This window comes from Gigantopelta aegis, chromosome 11 (genome assembly GCF_016097555.1).
Source record: "Gigantopelta aegis isolate Gae_Host chromosome 11, Gae_host_genome, whole genome shotgun sequence".
Taxonomy (NCBI): domain Eukaryota; kingdom Metazoa; phylum Mollusca; class Gastropoda; order Neomphalida; family Peltospiridae; genus Gigantopelta; species Gigantopelta aegis.
The window spans coordinates 32,595,835-32,620,090 of record NC_054709.1 but is presented as its reverse complement, the minus strand read 5'-3'; the positions used below and the strand labels follow the sequence as shown (position 1 = coordinate 32,620,090).

The 24,256-nt window shown below is 37.2% G+C and overlaps 2 protein-coding genes across 3 annotated transcripts; both read right to left on the bottom strand.

The window, feature by feature from the left end:
* On the bottom strand, positions 1–942 carry LOC121385145 (WAG22 antigen-like). The gene has a single exon (XM_041515683.1). It carries the CDS (start codon positions 940–942, stop codon positions 1–3), a length of 942 nt encoding a protein of 313 aa, XP_041371617.1.
* Positions 943–3,703: 2,761 nt separating this feature from the next.
* Positions 3,704–21,963, bottom strand: LOC121385330 (coatomer subunit zeta-1-like). 2 transcript variants are annotated; one of them, XM_041515968.1, is made up of 8 exons: positions 21,875–21,963; positions 18,536–18,604; positions 16,881–16,962; positions 15,306–15,397; positions 13,553–13,686; positions 11,623–11,713; positions 6,075–6,095; positions 3,704–3,888 (listed from the first exon to the last, which is right to left on the bottom strand). In XM_041515968.1, the coding sequence occupies exons 1-8, from the start codon at positions 21,890–21,892 to the stop codon at positions 3,841–3,843; spliced, it is 555 nt and encodes a 184-aa protein (XP_041371902.1). In that variant the 5' UTR covers positions 21,893–21,963; the 3' UTR covers positions 3,704–3,840. The 2 variants fall into 2 exon arrangements, with proteins under 2 accessions (XP_041371902.1, XP_041371903.1); XM_041515969.1 differs by lacking the exon at positions 6,075–6,095.
* Positions 21,964–24,256: the final 2,293 nt, after the last annotated feature.

Below are 24,256 nucleotides of genomic sequence, written 5' to 3'. Positions count from 1 at the left end.
TCATCCACTGACCACATCCTCCCACCCCCACGGACATCCAATGACCACATCCTCCCACCCCCACGGACATCCATCCACTGCCCCCACAATCATCCACTGACCACATCCTCCCGCCCCCACAATCATCCACTGACCACATCCTCCCACCCCCACGGACATCCAAGGACCACATCCTCTCGCCCCCACAATCATCCACTGACCACATCCTCCCGCCCCCACAATCATCCACTGACCACATCCTCCCACCCCCACGGACATCCACTGACCACATCCTCCCGCCCCCACAATCATCCACTGACCACATCCTCTCGCCCCCACGGTCATCCACTGACCACATCCTCCTACCCCCACGGTCATCCACTGACCACATCCTCCCGCCCCCACAATCATCCACTGACCACATCCTCCTACCCCCACGGTCATCCACTGACCACATCCTCCTACCCCCACAATCATCCACTGACCACATCCTCCTACCCCCACGGTCATCCACTGACCACATCCTCCTACCCCCACGGTCATCCACTGACCACATCCTCCCGCCCTCAAAATCACCCACTGACCACATCCTCTCGCCCCCACAATCATCCACTGGCCACATCCTCCCGCCCCCACAATCATCCACTGACCACATCCTCCCGCCCCCACAATCATCCACTGACCACATCCTCCCGCCCCCACTGACCACATCCTCCAACCCCCACAATCATCCACTGACCACATCCTCCCGCCCCCACAATCATCCCACTGACCACATCCTCCCGCCCCCACAATCATCCACTGACCACATCCTCCAACCCCCACAATCACCCACTGACCACATCCTCCAACCCCCACAATCATCCACTGACCACATCCTCCCGCCCCCACAATCATCCACTGACCACATCCTCCAGCCCCCACAATCATCCACTGACCACATCCTCCAACCCCCACGGACATCCTCTGACCACATCCTCCCACCCCCACAAACAGAAACCAAAAACAGACTAACATGAAAACACCAAAAAACCACATTGTATTTGTTTTAATTATTTGAAAACTCAATTGTACAGACATTTTTCAAATCGTGTTATGAGAGACGACTCATCACAAATGAGGTCAAAGAGTTAAAAACATTCAACATCTTAATTCACATCAGTAAAACACGAAGGCCGTTCTTATAAGAGTTTAGACTCAAACATCTAATGACGTCACACGCATACAAATGGCATTGCCAGGACATTAAAGTGACTGACCCTAGTTTATAAACACTACGCCTATTGTTTACTGTTAGAGCAGTTTCTTATCACTGAACTTAGACATTACTTCTATTTTATTGTTTAGATTATCCATTCCCACACATGCCAAGTGTTTCTGGTAATCCTGCTGTTTCTGGTGTACCACAAAATTTATCTTTCATTTATTTATTTTTTAATCACATACCTCTCAGTAGTAACAGTTGTGAAGACGATTTATAGTTTATTTTAAAGGGTATTCCACCCCCCACCCCCACCCCATTTCAACATCACAAGACTGCTACAACTTTATCCAAATGTATTACAGGGCTTCTTGAATGTTTTATAAAATCTCAGACTCCAGGGCTTCTTGAATGTTTTATAAAATCTCAGACTCCAGGGCTTCTTGAATGTTTTATAAAATCTCAGACTTCATGGCTTCTTGAATGTTTTAAAAAATCTCAGACTCCAGGGCTTCTTGAATGTTTTATAAAATCTCAGACTTCATGGCTTCTTGAATGTTTTATAAAATCTCAGACTTCAGGGCTTCTTGAATGTTTTATAAAATCTCAGACTCCAGGGCTTCTTGAATGTTTTATAAAATCTCAGACTCCAGGGCTTCTTGAATGTTTTATAAAATCTCAGACTCCAGGGCTTCTTGAATGTTTTATAAAATCTCAGACTCCAGGGCTTCTTGAATGTTTTATAAAATCTCAGACTCCAGGGCTCTCAGACTTCAGGGCTTCTTGAATGTTTTATAAAATCTCAGACTCCAGGGCTTCTTGAATGTTTTATAAAATCTCAGACTCCAGGGCTTCTTGAATGTTTTATAAAATCTCAGACTCCAGGGCTTCTTGAATGTTTTATAAAATCTCAGACTCCAGGGCTTCTTGAATGTTTTATAAAATCTCAGACTCCAGGGCTTCTTGAATGTTTTATAAAATCTCAGACTCCAGGGCTTCTTGAATGTTTTATAAAATCTCAGACTCCAGGGCTTCTTGAATGTTTTATAAAATCTCAGACTCCAGGGCTTCTTGAATGTTTTATAAAATCCACTAGCCATGGGATCAGTGATTTTAAAAATGTACTAGCCATGATTAAAAATTCACTAGCCCTACTTTACTTAAGTTAATACAATTTTACTAATACTAATTATGTCACCAAAAGAGGGAGATAGAGCTCAAAAACACTAAGATTGGGGGATGGGGGATGGGGGGTGGGGTCAGGATATTTATATTTACAAAATATACTTAAATGCAGCATTTGACAACTTTCTTTTACTAGCCATTGGGCATGGCAATAGTAGTTATTTACTAGCCCAACATTGAATATCACTAGCCATGGGAATGGGGCTACCATAATCTAGAAGACCTGGGCCCCGTTCCACGAAGCGATCTTAGCACTAAGATCACCTTAGTGCATAAGGCAGCTATGCACTTAAGGTGATCTTAGGACTAAGATCGCTTCGTGGAACGGGGCCCTGGACTTTAATAAGAGTCTTTAAGTCTAGACTCTACAAGTTTTATAACCTGGTCCTCTACATAACACACACACACACACACATATATATATATATATGTGTAAGAGGACCAGGTTACAAACCGTTTCTACATAACACACACACACACATATATATATATATATATATATATATATATATAAAACCATAAGAATGTGTGTGTGTCCACTCCCTTTACATGTCTTTCCTGCATTCAGTTTCAGACATAATGCCATACAGTACATGCACCAATCCTATGGTTTTTACAAATGCTGGTCTAAATGTCTCCAGACAGGCATCAATACAGCAGGCATCAGACTGTCAGCCAATCCCAAACCGCTGTCTTTGATTGCAGAATAAATACGGTTTGAACTAAAAGTCTCCATGGTAACCAGTACACGTATTTCCAATGGTGATGATAAATAAACAGGAGTCCATGATGAATGTAAACCCATCTACGTGAAATCCGATCTTACTGGCAGGTTCCATCTTCATGTCTTCATGAGTAGATCTAACAAAAGGCAATGTCATACAGCACATCTAGACGGCCTTTCACTCGACCAATCAAAACATAAATTAGATAGTACGAGAGGTGTGTGCAGGAATTTTACCGAGGGTGGGTGGGTAAGGACTGGAGAGTGAAGTTTGTAGTAACTGATACCAAAAAAATTAATTTACTTGAGCAGGAGAGGGTTCTGAGCCAAAATGTGTAAGATTTTACAATTGTAAAGGATTCTAAAATTTAAAAAAAAAACATTAAAATCTCCAAACTAAAAACATGCTTATCATATCAAAGTTAATTTTTCTACAAATCAAATCTACTTCATAAATTTTATTTTATGCCAAAAAGCTGAAAAATCTTACCCCTGTATCTATACCCAGCTTAAAATAATGTGTATGTATGTGTGGGAGGGTGGAAGATTTAAAAACAAATTGGGGCATAATGATAATATATACCGGTAGTGTCTTCTACAACAAGACAAAAACAGAAATGGTAGTTTTTTCATATTGAGAGGGGGGTCAACTATCTCTCCCGTATCAACACTTATTATAGCTCTGAAGACGAAGGCAGAGTTGCAGTGAGATCGGATTCCAATTCCAATGAAGAAGTGACAATGAAATCTCTCATTTTAGTAGGGACCACTTGATTTGTTCCTTTGCAGACTGAAGAACCTGCAAGAAAAAAACAAAAACAAAAAAACCAATCATTAGCATAATTCAGGGAACAATATTTCAAAATCTTAGGTAACCAGACCTGGTGCTTATAAAACATTTAGAGTCTAGACTCGAGACTTTATAGAGTCTGGGAGCAGGACGTAGCATAGTTGTAAAGCATTTGCTTCATGCGCGGTTGGTCTAGGATCGATCCCCATCAGTGGGATAGTGCATATAAAAGATCCCTTGCTGCTAATCAAAAAGAGTAGCCCATTTAGTAGCAACAGCAGGTTTCCTCTTCTGTGTGTCATTAAATAAAACATTTTCTTCCTTCCTATAGAGTCTGAGATGTCAACATGGCAATTGTATGCGTGTGACATCATCAGAGACTGAGTATGGACTCTCTTAGTTTTATAAGCATGGGCCTTTAAGTTGGTTCACACAATCTTTGCCTAGGTAATTGATTGTTAGGTTATGTGAATTATATTTACAAAGCTGGTGAGTTACAATTTCACTAACCCACTGTCCAGGAGAGCAACCCAAATAGCACCAGTGTTTTTTTTGTTTTTTTGGGGGGTGGTGGTATTTAACCACACCACTACAGCACGTTGATTTATTAATCATTGGCTATTGGATATCAAATATTTGGTAATTTAAACCTTAAATATTAGAGAGAAAACATTCTACATTTTTCCATTAGTAGCAAGGGATCTTTTATATGCACCATCCACCAGACAGGATAGCACATACCACGGCCGTTGATATATGAACACAACAGCATTTGATATACTAGTCATGGTGCACTGTCTGAAATGAAATATAGCCCAATAGGCCCACCGACGGGCCACTGGGCTACATACGGCCCCTAGCACCAGTGTGTGCCCACAACAACACGCCTGAACCGTAATTGGATATAAGCCCAAAAATAACTAAATATGAATGAATGACACACAAACATTATTGTATACATTTCAAACCAGGATGAGTTTTACACCTCAATGAGACTTGTAAATCTCTAACCAAACACTAACCAACAGACAGCCCACATAGATGAAATACAACCCAGGGACCATATTTTTTAAGCTATCTTAGCACTACGATATAATAAAACCATCCTAGGTTATGGTATGTGTTATACAACTCATAGTGATGTCATAGCCTACAACAGTTTTATGATATCGTAGCGCTAAGATAAGCTTCAAAAATCTGTTGCCACGATGGAAAAAATTAAATGACATACAATGAATCCATATATAATATTATATAATTACAAACTTTCCAAATTTATACGATTTACTGTATTCTGATTGGTTGACGTCACTAAAAAAACAAGCGTTATCCTTCCATAAACCTCATAAAAATATGTCATCACGGAAGACCAAGATCGATTGGAACTATTTTTAGCTGGATGGGCGAGAAGCCCAATGACCCAGTTCGGTGATCGTTTTAAAAATAGAACAAGGAAGTGACCTGTTTTCTCGATTAAAAAAATAAGGGAAACTGGATGAGATATTCATGTTATAAAAAAAAAAAAAATTACAATATGTGTTTTATTTGTTTTTATTCTGTTAAAAAAAACACCCAAAACAATGAAGAACCTGCTACGCGATTTTATACCATTTGTGACTTTTATACATCGATAAATTCCTAAAAAATTAGAAACAATTCTTATATAAACATGGCATCCTTTCCCATCTAATGGAACAGATGTGATGCTCATTATTCCATACCCACCACCATCTACAGGATTTACAAATAAACACAATAGGAAGTCACTGAGAAAAAGAAAACACTAATTCTCTACAAAATGCTGATATTGGTTGAACTTAAACAAGTCAAGGACTGGGATGAGGAGGTGGACACCAAGATGTTGACATCAGAATGCTGACACCAAGATGTTGACATCAGAATGCTAACACCAAGATGTTGACACCAAGATGTTGATATCAGAATGCTAACACCAAGATGTTGACATCAGAATTCTGACACCTAGATGTTGACATCAGAATGCTGACACCAAGATGCTCACATCAAAAAGTTGATTAATCTTTACCAATTTAAACAATGGGTGAAAAAGAAGAAACCTACATATAAATGTATCCTGTTTAAATGCATTCCAACCCACGAACCTAAATAGTTTGACACCAATCAACTCATAAACAGATCGCCAAACTAACCAACTACCTGAAAACTGGACAACTTACCTCAATTTTCCGAGTTATTTGCTACAAACATTATTAAATAATCATTAACAGAAATTCTAAATAAAAAATACTTTTTGATTTTTCTGGTACGATATTATGAATATACATGTATATTTTATGGCCAAGATGGGTTTTTTAATGTAATTTTTTTAACATTTAATATATAAGGTACATGTTAAATATTTTACCATATATTTTTGGATATGGGATGTAGCCGTACCGGTACTTTGCACAACTTCATTATTTTGTATGTATAACAATTTAATTAACAAACAACGCCAACAGTTGTAGCATAACAAAAATGAAACACTAAAATATATATATCTTACTCCTTAATGAGGCAAATTTCGTCAACTAAACATGAATAAAAAAGAAAAGAGGGGTAACCTATTGCTAAATGAAAAGAAAAAAAAAGAAATTATAAATGTTAAAAGCTGGGGGGGGGGGGGGGGGGACTATTTGAGCTGGGTACCTGAGTTACAGACTGCTCCCCGAGGGAAATGTCATCAGTTTTAATGTTATGTGAAGAATATGTAGTAAAACACAGAGACTGTTAGAGCTGGGTACCTGAGTTACAGACTGCTCCCCGAGGGAAATGTCATCAGTTTTAATGTTACGTGTAGAATATGTAGTAAAACACAGAGACTGTTAGAGCTGGGTACCTGAGTTACAGACTGCTCCCCGAGGGAAATGTCATCAGTTTTAATGTTATGTGAAGAATATGTAGTAAAACACAGACTGTTTGAGCTGGGTACCTGAGTTACAGACTGCTCCCCGAGGGAAATGTCATCAGTTTTAATGTTATGTGTAGAATATGTAGTAAAACACAGACTGTTTGAGCTGGGTACCTGAGTTACAGACTGCTCCCCGAGGGAAATGTCATCAGTTTTAATGTTATGTGTAGAATATGTAGTAAAACACAGAGACTGTTAGAGCTGGGTACCTGAGTTACAGACTGCTCCCCGAGGGAAATGTCATCAGTTTTAATGTTATGTGTAGAATATGTAGTAAAACACAGACTGTTAGAGCTGGGTACCTGAGTTACAGACTGCTCCCCGAGGGAAATGTCATCAGTTTTAATGTTATGTGTAGAATATGTAGTAAAACACAGACTGTTAGAGCTGGGTACCTGAGTTACAGACTGCTCCCCGAGGGAAATGTCATCAGTTTTAATGTTATGTGTAGAATATGTAGTAAAACACAGAGACTGTTAGAGCTGGGTACCTGAGTTACAGACTGCTCCCCGAGGGAAATGTCATCAGTTTTAATGTTATGTGAAGAATATGTAGTAAAACACAGAGACTGTTAGAGCTGGGTACCTGAGTTACAGACTGCTCCCCGAGGGAAATGTCATCAGTTTTAATGTTATGTGTAGAATATGTAGTAAAACACAGAGACTGTTTGAGCTGGGTACCTGAGTTACAGACTGCTCCCCGAGGGAAATGTCATCAGTTTTAATGTTATGTGTAGAATATGTAGTAAAACACAGAGACTGTTAGAGCTGGGTACCTGAGTTACAGACTGCTCCCCGAGGGAAATGTCATCAGTTTTAATTATGTGTAGAATATGTAGTAAAACACAGAGACTGTTAGAGCTGGGTACCTGAGTTACAGACTGCTCCCCGAGGGAAATGTCATCAGTTTTAATGTTATGTGTAGAATATGTAGTAAAACACAGACTGTTAGAGCTGGGTACCTGAGTTACAGACTGCTCCCCGAGGGAAATGTCATCAGTTTTAATGTTATGTGTAGAATATGTAGTAAAACACAGAGACTGTTAGAGCTGGGTACCTGAGTTACAGACTGCTCCCCGAGGGAAATGTCATCAGTTTTAATGTTATGTGTAGAATATGTAGTAAAACACAGACTGTTAGAGCTGGGTACCTGAGTTACAGACTGCTCCCCGAGGGAAATGTCATCAGTTTTAATGTTATGTGTAGAATATGTAGTAAAACACAGACTGTTTGAGCTGGGTACCTGAGTTACAGACTGCTCCCCGAGGGAAATGTCATCAGTTTTAATGTTATGTGTAGAATATGTAGTAAAACACAGACTGTTAGAGCTGGGTACCTGAGTTACAGACTGCTCCCCGAGGGAAATGTCATCAGTTTTAATGTTATGTGTAGAATATGTAGTAAAACACAGACTGTTAGAGCTGGGTACCTGAGTTACAGACTGCTCCCCGAGGGAAATGTCATCAGTTTTAATGTTATGTGTAGAATATGTAGTAAAACACAGACTGTTAGAGCTGGGTACCTGAGTTACAGACTGCTCCCCGAGGGAAATGTCATCAGTTTTAATGTTATGTGTAGAATATGTAGTAAAACACAGAGACTGTTAGAGCTGGGTACCTGAGTTACAGACTGCTCCCCGAGGGAAATGTCATCAGTTTTAATGTTATGTGTAGAATATGTAGTAAAACACAGAGACTGTTAGAGCTGGGTACCTGAGTTACAGACTGCTCCCCGAGGGAAATGTCATCAGTTTTAATGTTATGTGTAGAATATGTAGTAAAACACAGAGACTGTTAGAGCTGGGTACCTGAGTTACAGACTGCTCCCCGAGGGAAATGTCATCAGTTTTAATGTTATGTGTAGAATATGTAGTAAAACACAGACTGTTAGAGCTGGGTACCTGAGTTACAGACTGCTCCCCGAGGGAAATGTCATCAGTTTTAATGTTATGTGTAGAATATGTAGTAAAACACAGACTGTTAGAGCTGGGTACCTGAGTTACAGACTGCTCCCCGAGGGAAATGTCATCAGTTTTAATGTTATGTGTAGAATATGTAGTAAAACACAGAGACTGTTAGAGCTGGGTACCTGAGTTACAGACTGCTCCCCGAGGGAAATGTCATCAGTTTTAATGTTATGTGTAGAATATGTAGTAAAACACAGAGACTGTTAGAGCTGGGTACCTGAGTTACAGACTGCTCCCCGAGGGAAATGTCATCAGTTTTAATGTTATGTGTAGAATATGTAGTAAAACACAGAGACTGTTAGAGCTGGGTACATGAGTTACAGACTGCTCCCCGAGGGAAATGTCATCAGTTTTAATGTTATGTGTAGAATATGTAGTAAAACACAGAGACTGTTAGAGCTGGGTACCTGAGTTACAGACTGCTCCCCGAGGGAAATGTCATCAGTTTTAATGTTATGTGTAGAATATGTAGTAAAACACAGACTGTTTGAGCTGGGTACCTGAGTTACAGACAGCTCCCCGAGGGAAATGTCATCAGTTTTAATGTTATGTGTAGAATATGTAGTAAAACACAGACTGTTAGAGCTGGGTACCTGAGTTACAGACTGCTCCCCGAGGGAAATGTCATCAGTTTTAATGTTATGTGTAGAATATGTAGTAAAACACAGAGACTGTTAGAGCTGGGTACCTGAGTTACAGACTGCTCCCCGAGGGAAATGTCATCAGTTTTAATGTTATGTGTAGAATATGTAGTAAAACACAGACTGTTAGAGCTGGGTACCTGAGTTACAGACTGCTCCCCGAGGGAAATGTCATCAGTTTTAATGTTATGTGTAGAATATGTAGTAAAACACAGAGACTGTTAGAGCTGGGTACCCGAGTTACAGACTGCTCCCCGAGGGAAATGTCATCAGTTTTAATGTTATGTGTAGAATATGTAGTAAAACACAGACTGTTAGAGCTGGGTACCTGAGTTACAGACAGCTCCCCGAGGGAAATGTCATCAGTTTTAATGTTATGTGTAGAATATGTAGTAAAACACAGACTGTTAGAGCTGGGTACCTGAGTTACAGACTGCTCCCCGAGGGAAATGTCATCAGTTTTAATGTTATGTGTAGAATATGTAGTAAAACACAGACTGTTAGAGCTGGGTACCTGAGTTACAGACTGCTCCCCGAGGGAAATGTCATCAGTTTTAATGTTATGTGTAGAATATGTAGTAAAACACAGAGACTGTTAGAGCTGGGTACCTGAGTTACAGACTGCTCCCCGAGGGAAATGTCATCAGTTTTAATGTTATGTGTAGAATATGTAGTAAAACACAGACTGTTGGAGCTGGGTACCTGAGTTACAGACTGCTCCCCGAGGGAAATGTCATCAGTTTTAATGTTATGTGTAGAATATGTAGTAAAACACAGAGACTGTTTGAGCTGGGTACCTGAGTTACAGACAGCTCCCCGAGGGAAATGTCATCAGTTTTAATGTTATGTGTAGAATATGTAGTAAAACACAGACTGTTAGAGCTGGGTACCTGAGTTACAGACTGCTCCCCGAGGGAAATGTCATCAGTTTTAATGTTATGTGTAGAATATGTAGTAAAACACAGACTGTTAGAGCTGGGTACCTGAGTTACAGACTGCTCCCCGAGGGAAATGTCATCAGTTTTAATGTTATGTGTAGAATATGTAGTAAAACACAGAGACTGTTAGAGCTGGGTACCTGAGTTACAGACTGCTCCCCGAGGGAAATGTCATCAGTTTTAATGTTATGTGTAGAATATGTAGTAAAACACAGACTGTTAGAGCTGGGTACCTGAGTTACAGACTGCTCCCCGAGGGAAATGTCATCAGTTTTAATGTTATGTGTAGAATATGTAGTAAAACACAGACTGTTAGAGCTGGGTACCTGAGTTACAGACTGCTCCCCGAGGGAAATGTCATCAGTTTTAATGTTATGTGTAGAATATATAGTAAAACACAGACTGTTTGAGCTGGGTACCTGAGTTACAGACTGCTCCCCGAGGGAAATGTCATCAGTTTTAATGTTATGTGTAGAATATGTAGTAAAACACAGACTGTTTGAGCTGGGTACCTGAGTTACAGACTGCTCCCCGAGGGAAATGTCATCAGTTTTAATGTTATGTGTAGAATATGTAGTAAAACACAGAAACTGTTTGAGCTGGGTACCTGAGTTACAGACTGCTCCCCGAGGGAAATGTCATCAGTTTTAATGTTATGTGTAGAATATGTAGTAAAACACAGACTGTTTGAGCTGGGTACCTGAGTTACAGACTGCTCCCCGAGGGAAATGTCATCAGTTTTAATGTTATGTGTAGAATATGTAGTAAAACACAGAGACTGTTAGAGCTGGGTACCTGAGTTACAGACTGCTCCCCGAGGGAAATGTCATCAGTTTTAATGTTATGTGAAGAATATGTAGTAAAACACAGAGACTGTTAGAGCTGGGTACCTGAGTTACAGACTGCTCCACGAGGGAAATGTCATCAGTTTTAATGTTATGTGTAGAATATGTAGTAAAACACAGAGACTGTTAGAGCTGGGTACCTGAGTTACAGACTGCTCCCCGAGGGAAATGTCATCAGTTTTAATGTTATGTGTAGAATATGTAGTAAAACACAGAGACTGTTAGAGCTGGGTACCTGAGTTACAGACTGCTCCCCGAGGGAAATGTCATCAGTTTTAATGTTATGTGAAGAATATGTAGTAAAACACAGAGACTGTTAGAGCTGGGTACCTGAGTTACAGACTGCTCCCCGAGGGAAATGTCATCAGTTTTAATGTTATGTGTAGAATATGTAGTAAAACACAGAGACTGTTAGAGCTGGGTACCTGAGTTACAGACTGCTCTCCGAGGGAAATGTCATCAGTTTTAATGGCCACTTTCTGGACAACCGCTGATGGATCAGCTTCCAACACAATACTGGAAAAAAACAGAAAGAAAATTAACAAGTATTGTGAAAGTACCGTTAAAGCAATTATACATGTCCCCGGTACCCGGGGTCACCAACTTTTCATATCTCCTAAATTCAAGGGCCATAACTCTGTGAAAAGTGGGTAAATCACCATGAAAGTTTATCTGTAACAGTACATGATAAAGCTATCCACATAACTTCAGCTCAATATCCAGGGCTTCTAGAATTTTTATAAAATCCACTAGCCATGGGATCAGTGATTTTAAAAATTTACTAGCCACGATTTAAAATTCACTAGCCCTACTTTACTTTTAAGTTAATACAATTTTACTAAATAATAATAATCAGATATGTCACCTAAAGAGGGAAATAGAGCTTAAAAACACTAACACTGGGGGTAGGGGTGGGATTAGGATATTCATATTTACAAAATAGACGTAACTGCAACATTTTATCTCCTTTTTTGGGGCACTAGTCGTCGGGCATGGCAATAGTAAATATTTACTAACCTAGTATTGAATACCAATAGCCATGGGAGTGGGGCTACCATAATCTAGAAGCCCTGAATATCTCAAGGCCTTCTGGGAAAACACAAGGCCGGAAAACTAACTTTCATATCTACTAAGTTCAAGGGCCATAACTGCGTCAAACAATGGTAAATCACCATGAAAGTCAAACTTGATCTATATCAGTACAAAGCTATACACAAAATTTCTGAACAATATCTCAAGGCATTCTAACAAAACAAAAAACATCTGAAAAACTACATGTGGGACAGACGGACGGATAGACAGACAGAAGTACAGAGATGAAAGCTATTGTTCCCTCAGGTTGGACTGGTAGGGGACTAATAATATTTTCATTTGTTACATACACTGTTACAATACTGAAAAGGTTAAAAACAAACTTTAAAAAAGCATTCTGTAGATCAAAGAAAGAAATGTTTTATTTAACGACGCACTCAATACATTTTATTTACGGTTATATGGCGTCAGACATATGGTTACGGACCACACAGATTTTGAGAGGAAACCCGCTGTCGCCACTACATGGACTACTCTTCCGATTAGCAGCAAGGGATCTTTTATTTGTGCTTCCCACAGGCAGGATAGCACAAACCATGGCCTTTGTTGAACCAGTTATGGATCACTGGTCGGTGCAAGTGGTTTACACCTACCCATTGAGCCTTGCGGAGCACTCACTCAGGGTTTGGAGTTGGTATCTGGATTAAAAACCCCATGCCTCGACTGGGATCCGAACCCAGTACCTACCAGCCTGTAGACCGATGGCCTGCCATGACGCCACCGAGGCCGGTCTCTGTAGATCAGGAGTCAACGGACTTCAGGTGTGTGAGCAGGGGTTTTTTGGGGGTCGAAGCCCTTACTTGTTCAAGCAAATTTTCTTTTTTCTCAATATATATTCCGGGAGAGTTCAACTCGACCCCACTATAAACTCTAGTCACCGTCTAGACCAGCCCTGCTAAACTTTCTGTACATGCACCTGGACTTTAATTGTAGAGGGATGTACAAATACTCACATTTCTTTGTGCGTCTAGATTCAATATGAAGGGTGTGATATATAATATTACTTTCAGTTTAAATGATCATTAGTAAGAATAGTCATTACAAAAGTTCAGGGGCCAAATTCACTAAACTCTCCCAACTTTGCGATCTCGCAGTGCAATGCTAAAAGACTTGTAAAGAGGATGCTTTGTTGTCTAGCAGAGCCTAGAGTTAGGACCCAGCACAGGCAGTTGTGCATGGTAAGGGTTTTGAAATTCAAAACGATACCTGCTCTACACAAGTTTATTGTTTTTTCTGAAAGGGGTAAAACTGTTTATAACTCACCCTCCATCACAAATTTCATCAACTGCTAAAAACACAGCATCCATGTTTTCCAGAAGAGCTCGTTTCTCTGTGTTTTTTCTCAGAATCTGACTGACAGCATCGTACAGGCCATTCAACACATTGGACAGTAACAACTGAAACAAACAAAAAACATTACAACCAGAAACGGAGCACAACCAATAACACAGAAAAGCAGGTCAATATCACTCTAATACAGACACGTCCAGGGCTCGAAATTAAATTGCTGTAGGTCGTGAGCATTACCGTCGGTAAAGCTCCTCAACAATAGCAAAATGTATATACACCTGGTGTACATTACTTGCCAGTATATAAACAAAATTTTATTTTTCAAATATGTCTACATGCACCAAAATAACTTTTCAGTCATGTTTATCTGCTGCAAAAGTCACTTTATTAAATAATGCCATAAGCAGGCTCAAAATTGCTGTGGGTGACAAATTCTTAAGTTTGATTCTTGTACATTAATTCCTCAAACATAATGATGTCAGCTGAAATTTAAAAAAATGTAAATAACTGACAAAGTAATGCATTCATCAGAGCCAAACTTCTGTTTAGTATTTTGAATACTTGTCAAAGAACTAATTTACTAATGTTTATTAAGGTCTTATTTTTGTTGTACTTTGTTTAGTTAAAAAAAAAAAAGAGAGAAAAACATTTGCTACACATATCAAAACGAAAGATGCAAAAATGCTAACATATAATCTTCATTAATTAATCTAAGTGGGAAAAAACACTCAACAAAAACAATGTGTTAACGCTTAAGCTACATTACCAACTTTCTGCTTTTATACGATTTCCTCAATTCTGATTGGACGACAGAAAACATTTATGTTATTCTTTGATAAACCTCAGAAAATTATGTCATTAAGCCAACTGGTACGTCATTACGTAAAACAGGTCATGGAAAGGACGCTAGAAGCTGATTTATGTGTATTTTAACTAACTATGGTGTGTCCAGGTGCTTGTGCATACATTTTAGAAGAGGGTGAGGGGCTAAACTGTGGCTAGCGAAATTTATAAGTGGTTAAGACATGCTTCTCCTCTGTACAAGCTCCCGTCTTTGTAATTATATAAAATCTGTTTGTAATTTTTTTAATTTATCGATGTACAACTATCACAAACTGCATAAAATTGAAGAGCTAGCTCTGAGTGATCAGAAAATTTTGCCAAATCAACATTTTAAACTATAAAAATTGCAAAAAACCCAAGTTATTTTCTAATAAAATAACATTTATTACATGAAATTTATTTGCAAAATTAAAATAAAATTCACCATTTGTTTTTAAAATTCACAACTGACAAATTTGGCAAGTGCCAGAGCTGGACCTGAATTGCGTAGCATAGTGAAGGATTTTGAACTAAAAACCTCCGAATATGACATCATTACGGCAAATGGGACATCATTACATAACGCAGATCATAGGAATAACATTAGAAGCTGATTTATTAATTATGTGTAGTTTTAACTAAATAAGTTGTGCCGTTTGTAATTATAAGAATTGTTCATAACTTTTTCAGAATTTATCAATATATAACAGTCTACGCTATGTGATTTTATCTAATTTGTGACGGTTATACATTGATAAAAAAAAATTAAATGACGAACAATTCTTATATAATTTTTATTTATTTAAATTTTTAATTCTGAGCTACAACAAACAAACAAAAATAGACTGGATTTGCCAAACAGTTATATTTTAATTAATGTTGTTTATTGTACCAGAATACGTACTTCATTTTCTTGAGCCGAACCAATAACATAGAAAAACAGATCAACATTGCTTTTATACACACACGTCAGTCCCTCAAACATAATGATGTCAGCTGAAATAAAGAAAAATGAAAATAACTTACAAAGAAAAACATAACAATAGAACTGATGAATGTAATACTGTAAATCATAAAATTAATCTTAAAATTTAGCGAAATCCAAATAAGTGAAATATTAGCGACATAGAACTTTAGTGAGGTCATAATATCAGAAACTAAAAATCGAATAACCTTTAGCTGTAGGATCCGCTGAAATAACGTTTTTTTAACGAATCTTGACATTACGCAGTTACTAACTATTGCTGTTTGCTATCCTTTTGGTTTGATCAATAGTATGTAATCATTGTTGTGTCTTCAGACAAAACAATCGCACAAACAGCTTTTTGGAATAATCTATTTTACATGTACGTCTCTTTACATTTAGCATCATGAAATATTACTGCTTGTATGACCTTGTTAAATTTATCAACGTATTATGTTTGTAACATTTACTGATTTACAGTATATAAAAACCAGGGTACTATTTGACAAAACATCTTAAGTCTAGTTTTGCACATAAACATAAATGTACAACAAAACCACAATTCTTATTTCCATTAAACCGTACAATAAATACAGTTCAGGGGTGGGAATTGGTGAACTGTAAAAAAAAAAAGGAAATCTAGGGGGATCCCGAAAATTCTTGAAATGCTAGGTTAAAATCTGTGCCATGTGACACATTTTGGAGGAAAGGACGATTAAAAAATAAAATGCGAGGAAACGCAATGTTCCATGAGAGGAAAACAGCTGATCCGAGGAGATTTCCCACCCCTGACAGTTAGAAGTACAAATATTTTATTTTATTTTGTCCTTAAAATACACCATCTGAATCACTGAGGAAGATGGTGTATTTCTGAGTGAACTAGATGCTAAACACACACGCAAACGTATGACCGGTATATCTGCTAGTTGCAGACGTAAACTTACGATGTTTTGTGAAGTTGGCTCCAGGGGCCCAATTGACTAAACTCTTGTAGCAGTGCAAAGACGATGCAATGTTGAATAAGAGAGCCTTGTGAAGTAACCCCTGGTTATGATGGAGATGTGTTTTTCAGTACAGAACCGACCCAATTTGAATAGATTCTATGTTTTGAGATATGTTTTGCAAATTAGTCCCTGGTTATGATGGAGATGTGTTTTTCAGTACAGAACCGACCCAATTTGAATAGATTCTATGTTTTGGGATATATTTTGCAAATTAGTCCCTGGTTATGATGGAGATGTGTTTTTTCAGGACAGAAATGACCCAGTTTCAATAGGTTCATGTTTAGGAATCTGTTTTTAAAAAAAACTATAAAAATTAAAGGGTTATTTCCCATACCACATAATCCTTTGTTAAAATTGTAATTACCTACAAAACTGTTTTGGGACCATCTATTATTTTGTGCTGAATAAATTCAGTAATATTATTGTAAAAGTATAACTCTTTAACTGTAATTTATAAAACTAAAAAGCAGAAAATTGATTGAAAAAATTCAGAATGGAAGAACATTGTTACCGTTAGCTCTGTGTGTCTTGTTAAACAGGTTCTTCTCAAACTGTTTCTGTTCTTTAGCCGTGGAAAAAGTATCATCATAGTACTGAAATAACAATTGTAAAATATTTGTAGTGAGTGAAGCAAGCATTACTGTATGTCTAGGTATCTGCCACTGTAAAAAGGATTTAATTTGTCATATTAAAGAAAGAAAACCTTTGTTTAACAACACCTTAGTATATTTTTAAACTACGACTATTTGGCTGGTGTCTAACATACAGTATAATTTGGACACTAAGGTATACATGAGAGAGAGAGAGAGAGAGAGAGAGAGAGAGAGAGAGAGAGAGAGAGAGAGAGAGACGGAAGGGTAGCTGGCTGGCTGGATAGGTGATTGAGTGACTTAGAGTGACTATTAAGACATTTACATTGTTTAAATGGTAACATTAAGTCAGTTTGTTAATGTGTAAGACACACAAATGAAACTACAAAACAGTGTGAATGCTTGGAACCATATAAAAAGACTTTCTGGAATGTGCTGCCACTGTTAAAGGAGGGGACAATTAAGGCATTTGGCCTGGTATGCATAGTCAATGACACCCCTCAAATTGTAATGGACATTATCAGCCGTCCTGCTTCATTACTGTAAGTAATTCTGTAAAACCTTTGATTAAGTAGACTTTCCCCATCTAAAATCACAAAAGTGACCAATTACGTAGTCCCAAAGAAAAAGAAAATTATTATTTGGGTATCGTGAGTGGTCTATTTTGCTCGAACGTACCCTACCAATAGGCCAAATAATATGCATTTTTTTGTTTGGATTTTTTTAAAAAGAGTAAAATACTATAACTCCATGTCGTTAAATAGTTTATTATACTATAAAGTCATTTATGTTGATTTACAAGTCAGGTTGATGAAAGTGAAGCACCTTGTCGTAAATTAGAGCGTTTGTTTACACTGTTCATAGAGGCTATGGACGGAGCTAACGTCACTTCGCCCCAAGCTATACCACCAAATGTCACAAAAACGAAACGGCTGCCCCCAGTTAGCAGAAATAATCATGGTTTTTTCATTAACTCTAAAATTACGTGTTTTTCATTTTTTAAAGTGTCAGTATGTGTTGGTTGTCCAGGTATGCATCTTCCCAATACATCAGGCTCATATTTGAGTTGATCCTCCCTTTAAGATGTTGCCGACCAAGAGAAACTTTCTAACAAATAAAACAAGTGTAGTAAAACACTGAATATATTTTCCTGGTCAGAATATTAGTCTGTTAGTATCCTAATGATTATAGTACCAGACAGCTGAAACTTCATTTCATTTTTTTTTTAGTACAATCAAAATTACTGAAAGACAAAATCCTGTTTCGGATAGAAAACAACTGTATAGACACAATAACATTGTAAACATTAACTGTAACATGTACTTTTACAAGTTAAGCAGTCTCTAGGAGTCATAAACATGCTACAATGCCGGCTAACCCAGGACAGTCATTTTAATTTTAGAAATTTATACATAGACACGGCAGAGTAGGGGCACTGAAGGAAATTGCATTTCATGAGATCTAAGTTTCCAAAATTTTGTGGGGCAGCTTTTCATCCTCAATCTCAGTCAGCACCCCCACCCCCACACTATATGTCTACCTGCTTCTGCATTAGCAAATGCAAGCCGCAACATACCTTTGAAACGAGTCGGTTTCCATCATTGTCCAAGATAGCAATAGCCTTCACTGAATAGAGTGACGGTTCCTGAAGAAGTGTAAAGGAAAATTGGTTTAGTTCACACATGAATTATATGGAATTAAATGCCTCACGTACATACATCATTTATATAACTGGGCTCATACTTAAGAATTTGTTGCCCACAGCAATATTTTGTGGAAATAAATTGTTGATTGAAAAAGCCCACAGATGGTAATTTTGAGCCTGCCTATGGCAAGATTTTTTTTTTAAAATGACTTCTGCAGCATACAAACATGACTGAAAGGTTAATTTGCTGTATGTTGGTATATTTGAAAATGTTATACACTGGCACATAGTGAACACCAGGTGTATACATTTTGCAGTCATTGGGGAGCTTTACAGACATAGTGGCAATTTATAGCTCAACGACAGTAATTGCAGTCATTAAGTTAAAGGGTCATTCCTGAGATTGCTGCAATTTTTAAGATGTTATCAACTAACAGAGACTTTTTAACAATTGTAATTACATATCAAATATATTTTTCTGCATAAAATATTAGTGGCTGTATATTAAACATGTTTCTGATCATTGTAATATTTGTACTAGGTTAAATTTCATTTTATTTCCCACAAAAAAAAAAATTTGTACGTACGAAATTATTTGAAGACAAAATCCAGTTTGGGCTTCTTACAAATATTAAGACAACCAAAAACACATTGAATATATAGACACTGATATTCTAAACAAGAAAATATATTTAATATGCAAGTTTAATCGTAGAAATATTTTATTAGTCGGAAACATCTTACAATGCAGCAGCAAACTCAGGAATGTCCCTTTAAGCTACAGGTTGATATGTTTTTATTTTTCATAATCAAAGGCAAAATATTAAGCTTAAGTTTTAAAAGGTAAAAGAAATATAAAAAATACCTTTTGTCTAATGTATCACATAAAAAGAGTACCATTGGATATGTTATATTTATTGTGTACAAAATCACCACAGGGACGGGATGTAGCCCAGTGGGTTATTTCTCCTCCCAGCCATTGCACCACGGCTAGCATATTAAAGGCTGCAGTAAGTGCTATCCTGTCTGTGGGATGGTAGATAAAAGATCCCTTGCTACTAGCATTAATGAAAACAATTAGCAGTTTTCCACTTTAAAACTATATGTCAAAATTACCAAATGTTTGACATCCAATAGCTGGTGATTAATAAATCAATGTGCTCTAGTGGTGTCGTTAAACAAAACAAAACAAAGTTCAACCTGTGACCTCAGTAAATTGTTTCTCAAAAGTCAAATACTTGGGTGTTTTGTTTTTGTTTTATTAACAGTACTAGAACTTATACTGCTGGATATAATATTTTCTTCTTTTTATTCAGTATTACAATTGTGATGAATTTTAAAAGTAAAAGTTTACATTTTAGCATTTTCAATTGTTTGTCAATCGACTCCTAGCCCGAGTACTCTGACTGTAAGAGAGCTAGACGGACATTTGGACATAAATACTCTCTCATTACAGTCAGATACCAAGCTATGTATTTTTTTGGCAATTCCCGAAAACCAATCAGTTGGCAAAGATTTCCGCTCTAATACCACAACAATCCTATGTTTGATGTCAAATACCTTTACATCGATCATTTTCGAGTTAACTGATTAAAAAAAATCCACATATTAATCACTATTACACATAGTACAGAAAGAAATCCGACAGCACCCACATTCAGCTACGCTTCGTGACACTCCGTCGCAAGAATTACAAAGCACGGTGACCTATTTCATGACGTAGATCACGTGATCGCCCACTGGGCGATTCCACCTAGTAGACGGAATGGCTGAGTGGGCGATCATGTGACGCGGGTACCAGACATTTCGCCCCCCCCCCCAGCCAGTTCGCCCCCAAATAGGATGTCAGTTCGCCCCCACGTGCATAACCAGTTCGCCCCTACAAAGGTACCGGTTCGCCCCCAGTCAGTTCGGGTCATGTTCCTGGCCTGGAAAGTCATGAAATTTTTATATTGGTCATGGAACAGCCTGAGTGTAATAAAGTTCTGTTCTGATATATCCATACGTGTTTGTTCTGTGTTGAATACGAATGCCAGGCTAGGCAGGTCAGAGGGTTTTACGTGCACATTCAGAACAAGCTCAGGCTAGGCTGGTCGTATGCGCTTTTATGGCCATTATCACGTGTTAACTGTAATCAGTCATAGTGTTTTTAGAAGATGATCATCTTTTTTGATGTTCATGGTTACTAATTAGTGGCCAAAAGAACCCCCGCAATAATCCCTCAGTTAGAATAATGCTCACCAGAAGAGGCCATATCGAATTGCTGTTCAAAGCCCTCTTAGGTGTTAGCCGAATATGCATAATCAGCATCAAGGTTATGTAGCTGATTAACCATTGTTTTATTTCTTTCAAGATTCTTAAAACAGATCATATCTGGCAGGAATGGATGTTTTAAAAAATGTTGATGATGTGGTTTGTGAATCTGTGAAAAAATGCCGGTGTCTACACTTATTCAGCACCCTACGTTTAATTACATCTGAAAAAAATATAACCCCGTATTACAATTCTCATGATTCATGATCAGTCCAAATTGTGGAAGGACAACAACCCCTCCAACACACACACACGAACACACTTTAACATCCTCTAAAGAAACAGTACAATAATTGTTTAAAAGTAACAACTAATTGGGGGTGAACTGACAAATATTTGGGGGCGAACTGACAAATATTTACGGGCGAACAGGCAAACAGTTGGGGGCGAATCATCTTGGGGGCGAACAGGTCAAAGTGGGGGCGAACTGGCTGGGGGACTCAACGTCACGATATAGGTCGGCGAACTTAGAATTCTGCTGTTCGGAGTTTGCCGAAGCTTTGCTGAATGTGGGTGCTGTCGGGTTTCTTTCTGTAGTGTGTGTATTAGTGATTAATATGTGGATTTTGTTTAATCAGTTAACTCGAAAATGATCGATGTAAAGGTATTTGACGTCAAACATAGGATTGTTGTGGTATTAGAGCGGAAATCTTTGCCAACTTTTTGGTTGTCGGAAATTGCCAAAACAATACATAGCTTGGTCTCTGACTGTAATGAGAGCGTATTTATGTCCAAATGTCCGTCTAGCTCTCTTACAGTCAAGAGTACTCGGGCTAATCGACTCCTTGATTCTTGAACTTAGTTGGTATCACCTAAACCATGTTTTCTAATCAAGTGCCTTCTTTCGTCTTAAACCAATTACAGATTGTTGAATATGTAGTTTCATAATTTGTAAATTAATTTAAAAGCTTAATAACTAACGATTAAAACCGGACAAATCTAACCACATATTCTTACCAATATCCCACCATCCATGTTGTGTTTTCTGACGTGGAGTAGATAAACCGGTCCACACTCTGTTTAACTGGAAAGCGGATCAAATAACAATTTCTAGTATTGGTAAATTACAGATTCGCAAAAAATACGACTTAACACAACTTATCAAAAACAGCAGCAAATAAAATCAGTTATTAATAATGATAATAATTTTAAATATATTCCATTTCAATTAAATAAATATATGGTAAATTTAATAGATTACATTCATAAATATTTTTAACAACCGAGACAAAATATACGGTAGCCGTATATGTGTCGTGGGATGCTATATACACGGCAAACAGTTGATTTATTAAAGGCGCTATGTCAAAGTTGCAATAATGGCGGTTCCTGCCAAAAACTATTTATTAAGTTTTTATTTGAAATATAAAGTTTATATCTTCAGCTATATGCCTAAAAAAATACAACCAAATAATTCCATTTACCAGTAGCAAAAACTAAAATTTACAAGAGAAATCCTGAGGATGGCATACGCATTAACTAGTGACGTCGCAGTTTTATGTGTATACATTCAACACACTAATATTTTTTTCATAACTATTTGCAGACGACTGACAAAGAAACAAAGATGGTGACCATGCTTTATTTAACCACAAATTATTCCGGGAAACCCCTTTTGTCGTACAGTACAAACCATGTAAAAGTTATTATTATTAAGTTAATTATGGAAAGATTATGCATCGGATCGATTAATTTGTAGTTATTTATTACAAAATATTGTAGTTTCAACTTTGACATAGGATATTTAATCTCTTAAGGTAAGGAATTGTATGCACTCTGATTTGAGTTATTCATTAAAGGGACCATATTATTTTTTTTTTTAAATAAATGAATAGCCTAATCACAACATTTGATAAAGGATAACGTCAACTTGGATTGCAGCCAGGGCACGGTTCACAGATGGGTTTGATGTCAATTATACCGAATATTTCTGTCTCTGTAAAGCTTTATTCATGTGATATATATATATATATATATATATATATATATATATATATATATATATATATATATATATATATATATATATATATATATATATATATATATATATGATTTGTCAATTTTATATTTATATCTATGTTCATCTATGTCACCCACCACTCAGTGGAGGTTGATTCGTCTTACATTTCGAGCCGTCGTAGGCACCGAGTAACCAGCCAGGACTCGAAACAGCCGTATATGCACACAGTTCCCGGGCGTGCCGTATCTACTTTTAGTGGAATAGAGGGTTGATTTATCTGTTACATTAATGTTAATAAACAGTATCCTTCACATAAACATATATTTGGTTTACACGGGTTACCCATTTGAGGGTGGTACGGTATTTAATTTAATTTAATTTATAGGTTAGTGCTATCTATTCTGTACCTTTTATTACTATATATTAAAAAATATTTATTATATTAAATATTTTATGCCATTAGACATTGTTATTATGCTTTAGATATATATGATTATGAATATTGTCTGATGTCCATCTTGTTTAGGAGAGCACTTATATAGGCTCTGCCTGTTGTGCAATCCTTTTGATTCTTTTTTTATCAATAAATTATCTCAAAACAGAAAAACAGTCTTTAGGAAACTAGCTTTCTTTCATTTAGTGCGAATCTTCCTTATTTTATAAAATACACTGGTTTTCTATCACATAAATATTATTATTATTGAATGAAGCGTATCAAAATCAAAAACACTAGTGACCATTGAAAAGAAAATGGTGTCCCTTCCGAAAAAGAAGGATGGCAGTCCAAATACTAAATTTTTTGAGGCAGTAGAAACTATTGCTCAATTCGATTCTGTTAGAACATGGCTCCACAAAAACTGCAAGAGGGTACGAACCGGTTAATGTTAAATGTGAATGTTTTGAAATTGCAAATGTCTTCTATTGCTCGCCGGCATTTTTTTCTTTGTTTAGGGAATCATCAGTTCAAATGACGCTATGTAAATTTTGTGCTTTATTTACAATAGAATGGATTATTTTTGTTTGGATCTTCAACTAATTAATCAGCGCAGTGGGTTTTAGTCAACAAAATGCATATTGGGTAGATTAAATAAATGTTTTCTGAAGGATTTTCCTTTGCTACTGTCAGTGGAATTCGGGTCATTTCGTCCCAAAGTTGTTTTGCTTCATTCCTGTTTACTCTAGGTGATTTTTCCCCATTTTTTATATTTATACCGTATGCTGCATTTTTGTGCCGTTACTATAGTGACTAGTTGACATACTCCATTCAGAGCAATTGTAAGTAATTTTGAGCATATAAATTGTTTTTAAATTTAATTAAGAATCAATTTGTTAGGCAATAAAATATTTTGCAAAATATTCACTGGTAGTGGTATGAT

Excerpts from the sequence above, each read along its gene's own strand:
- LOC121385145 (XM_041515683.1), bottom strand. The coding sequence starts at position 942 with ATGTCCGTGGGGGTTGGAGGATGTGGTCAGTGGATGATTGTGGGGGCT.
- LOC121385330 (XM_041515968.1), bottom strand. Across the intron at positions 16,963-18,535 it reads GAAACCGACTCGTTTCAAAG|TACTATGATGATACTTTTTC; the intron begins GTATGTTGCGGC and ends TTGTTATTTCAG. Across the intron at positions 11,714-13,552 it reads GATGAAATTTGTGATGGAGG|TATTGTGTTGGAAGCTGATC; the intron begins GTGAGTTATAAA and ends GTTTTTTTCCAG.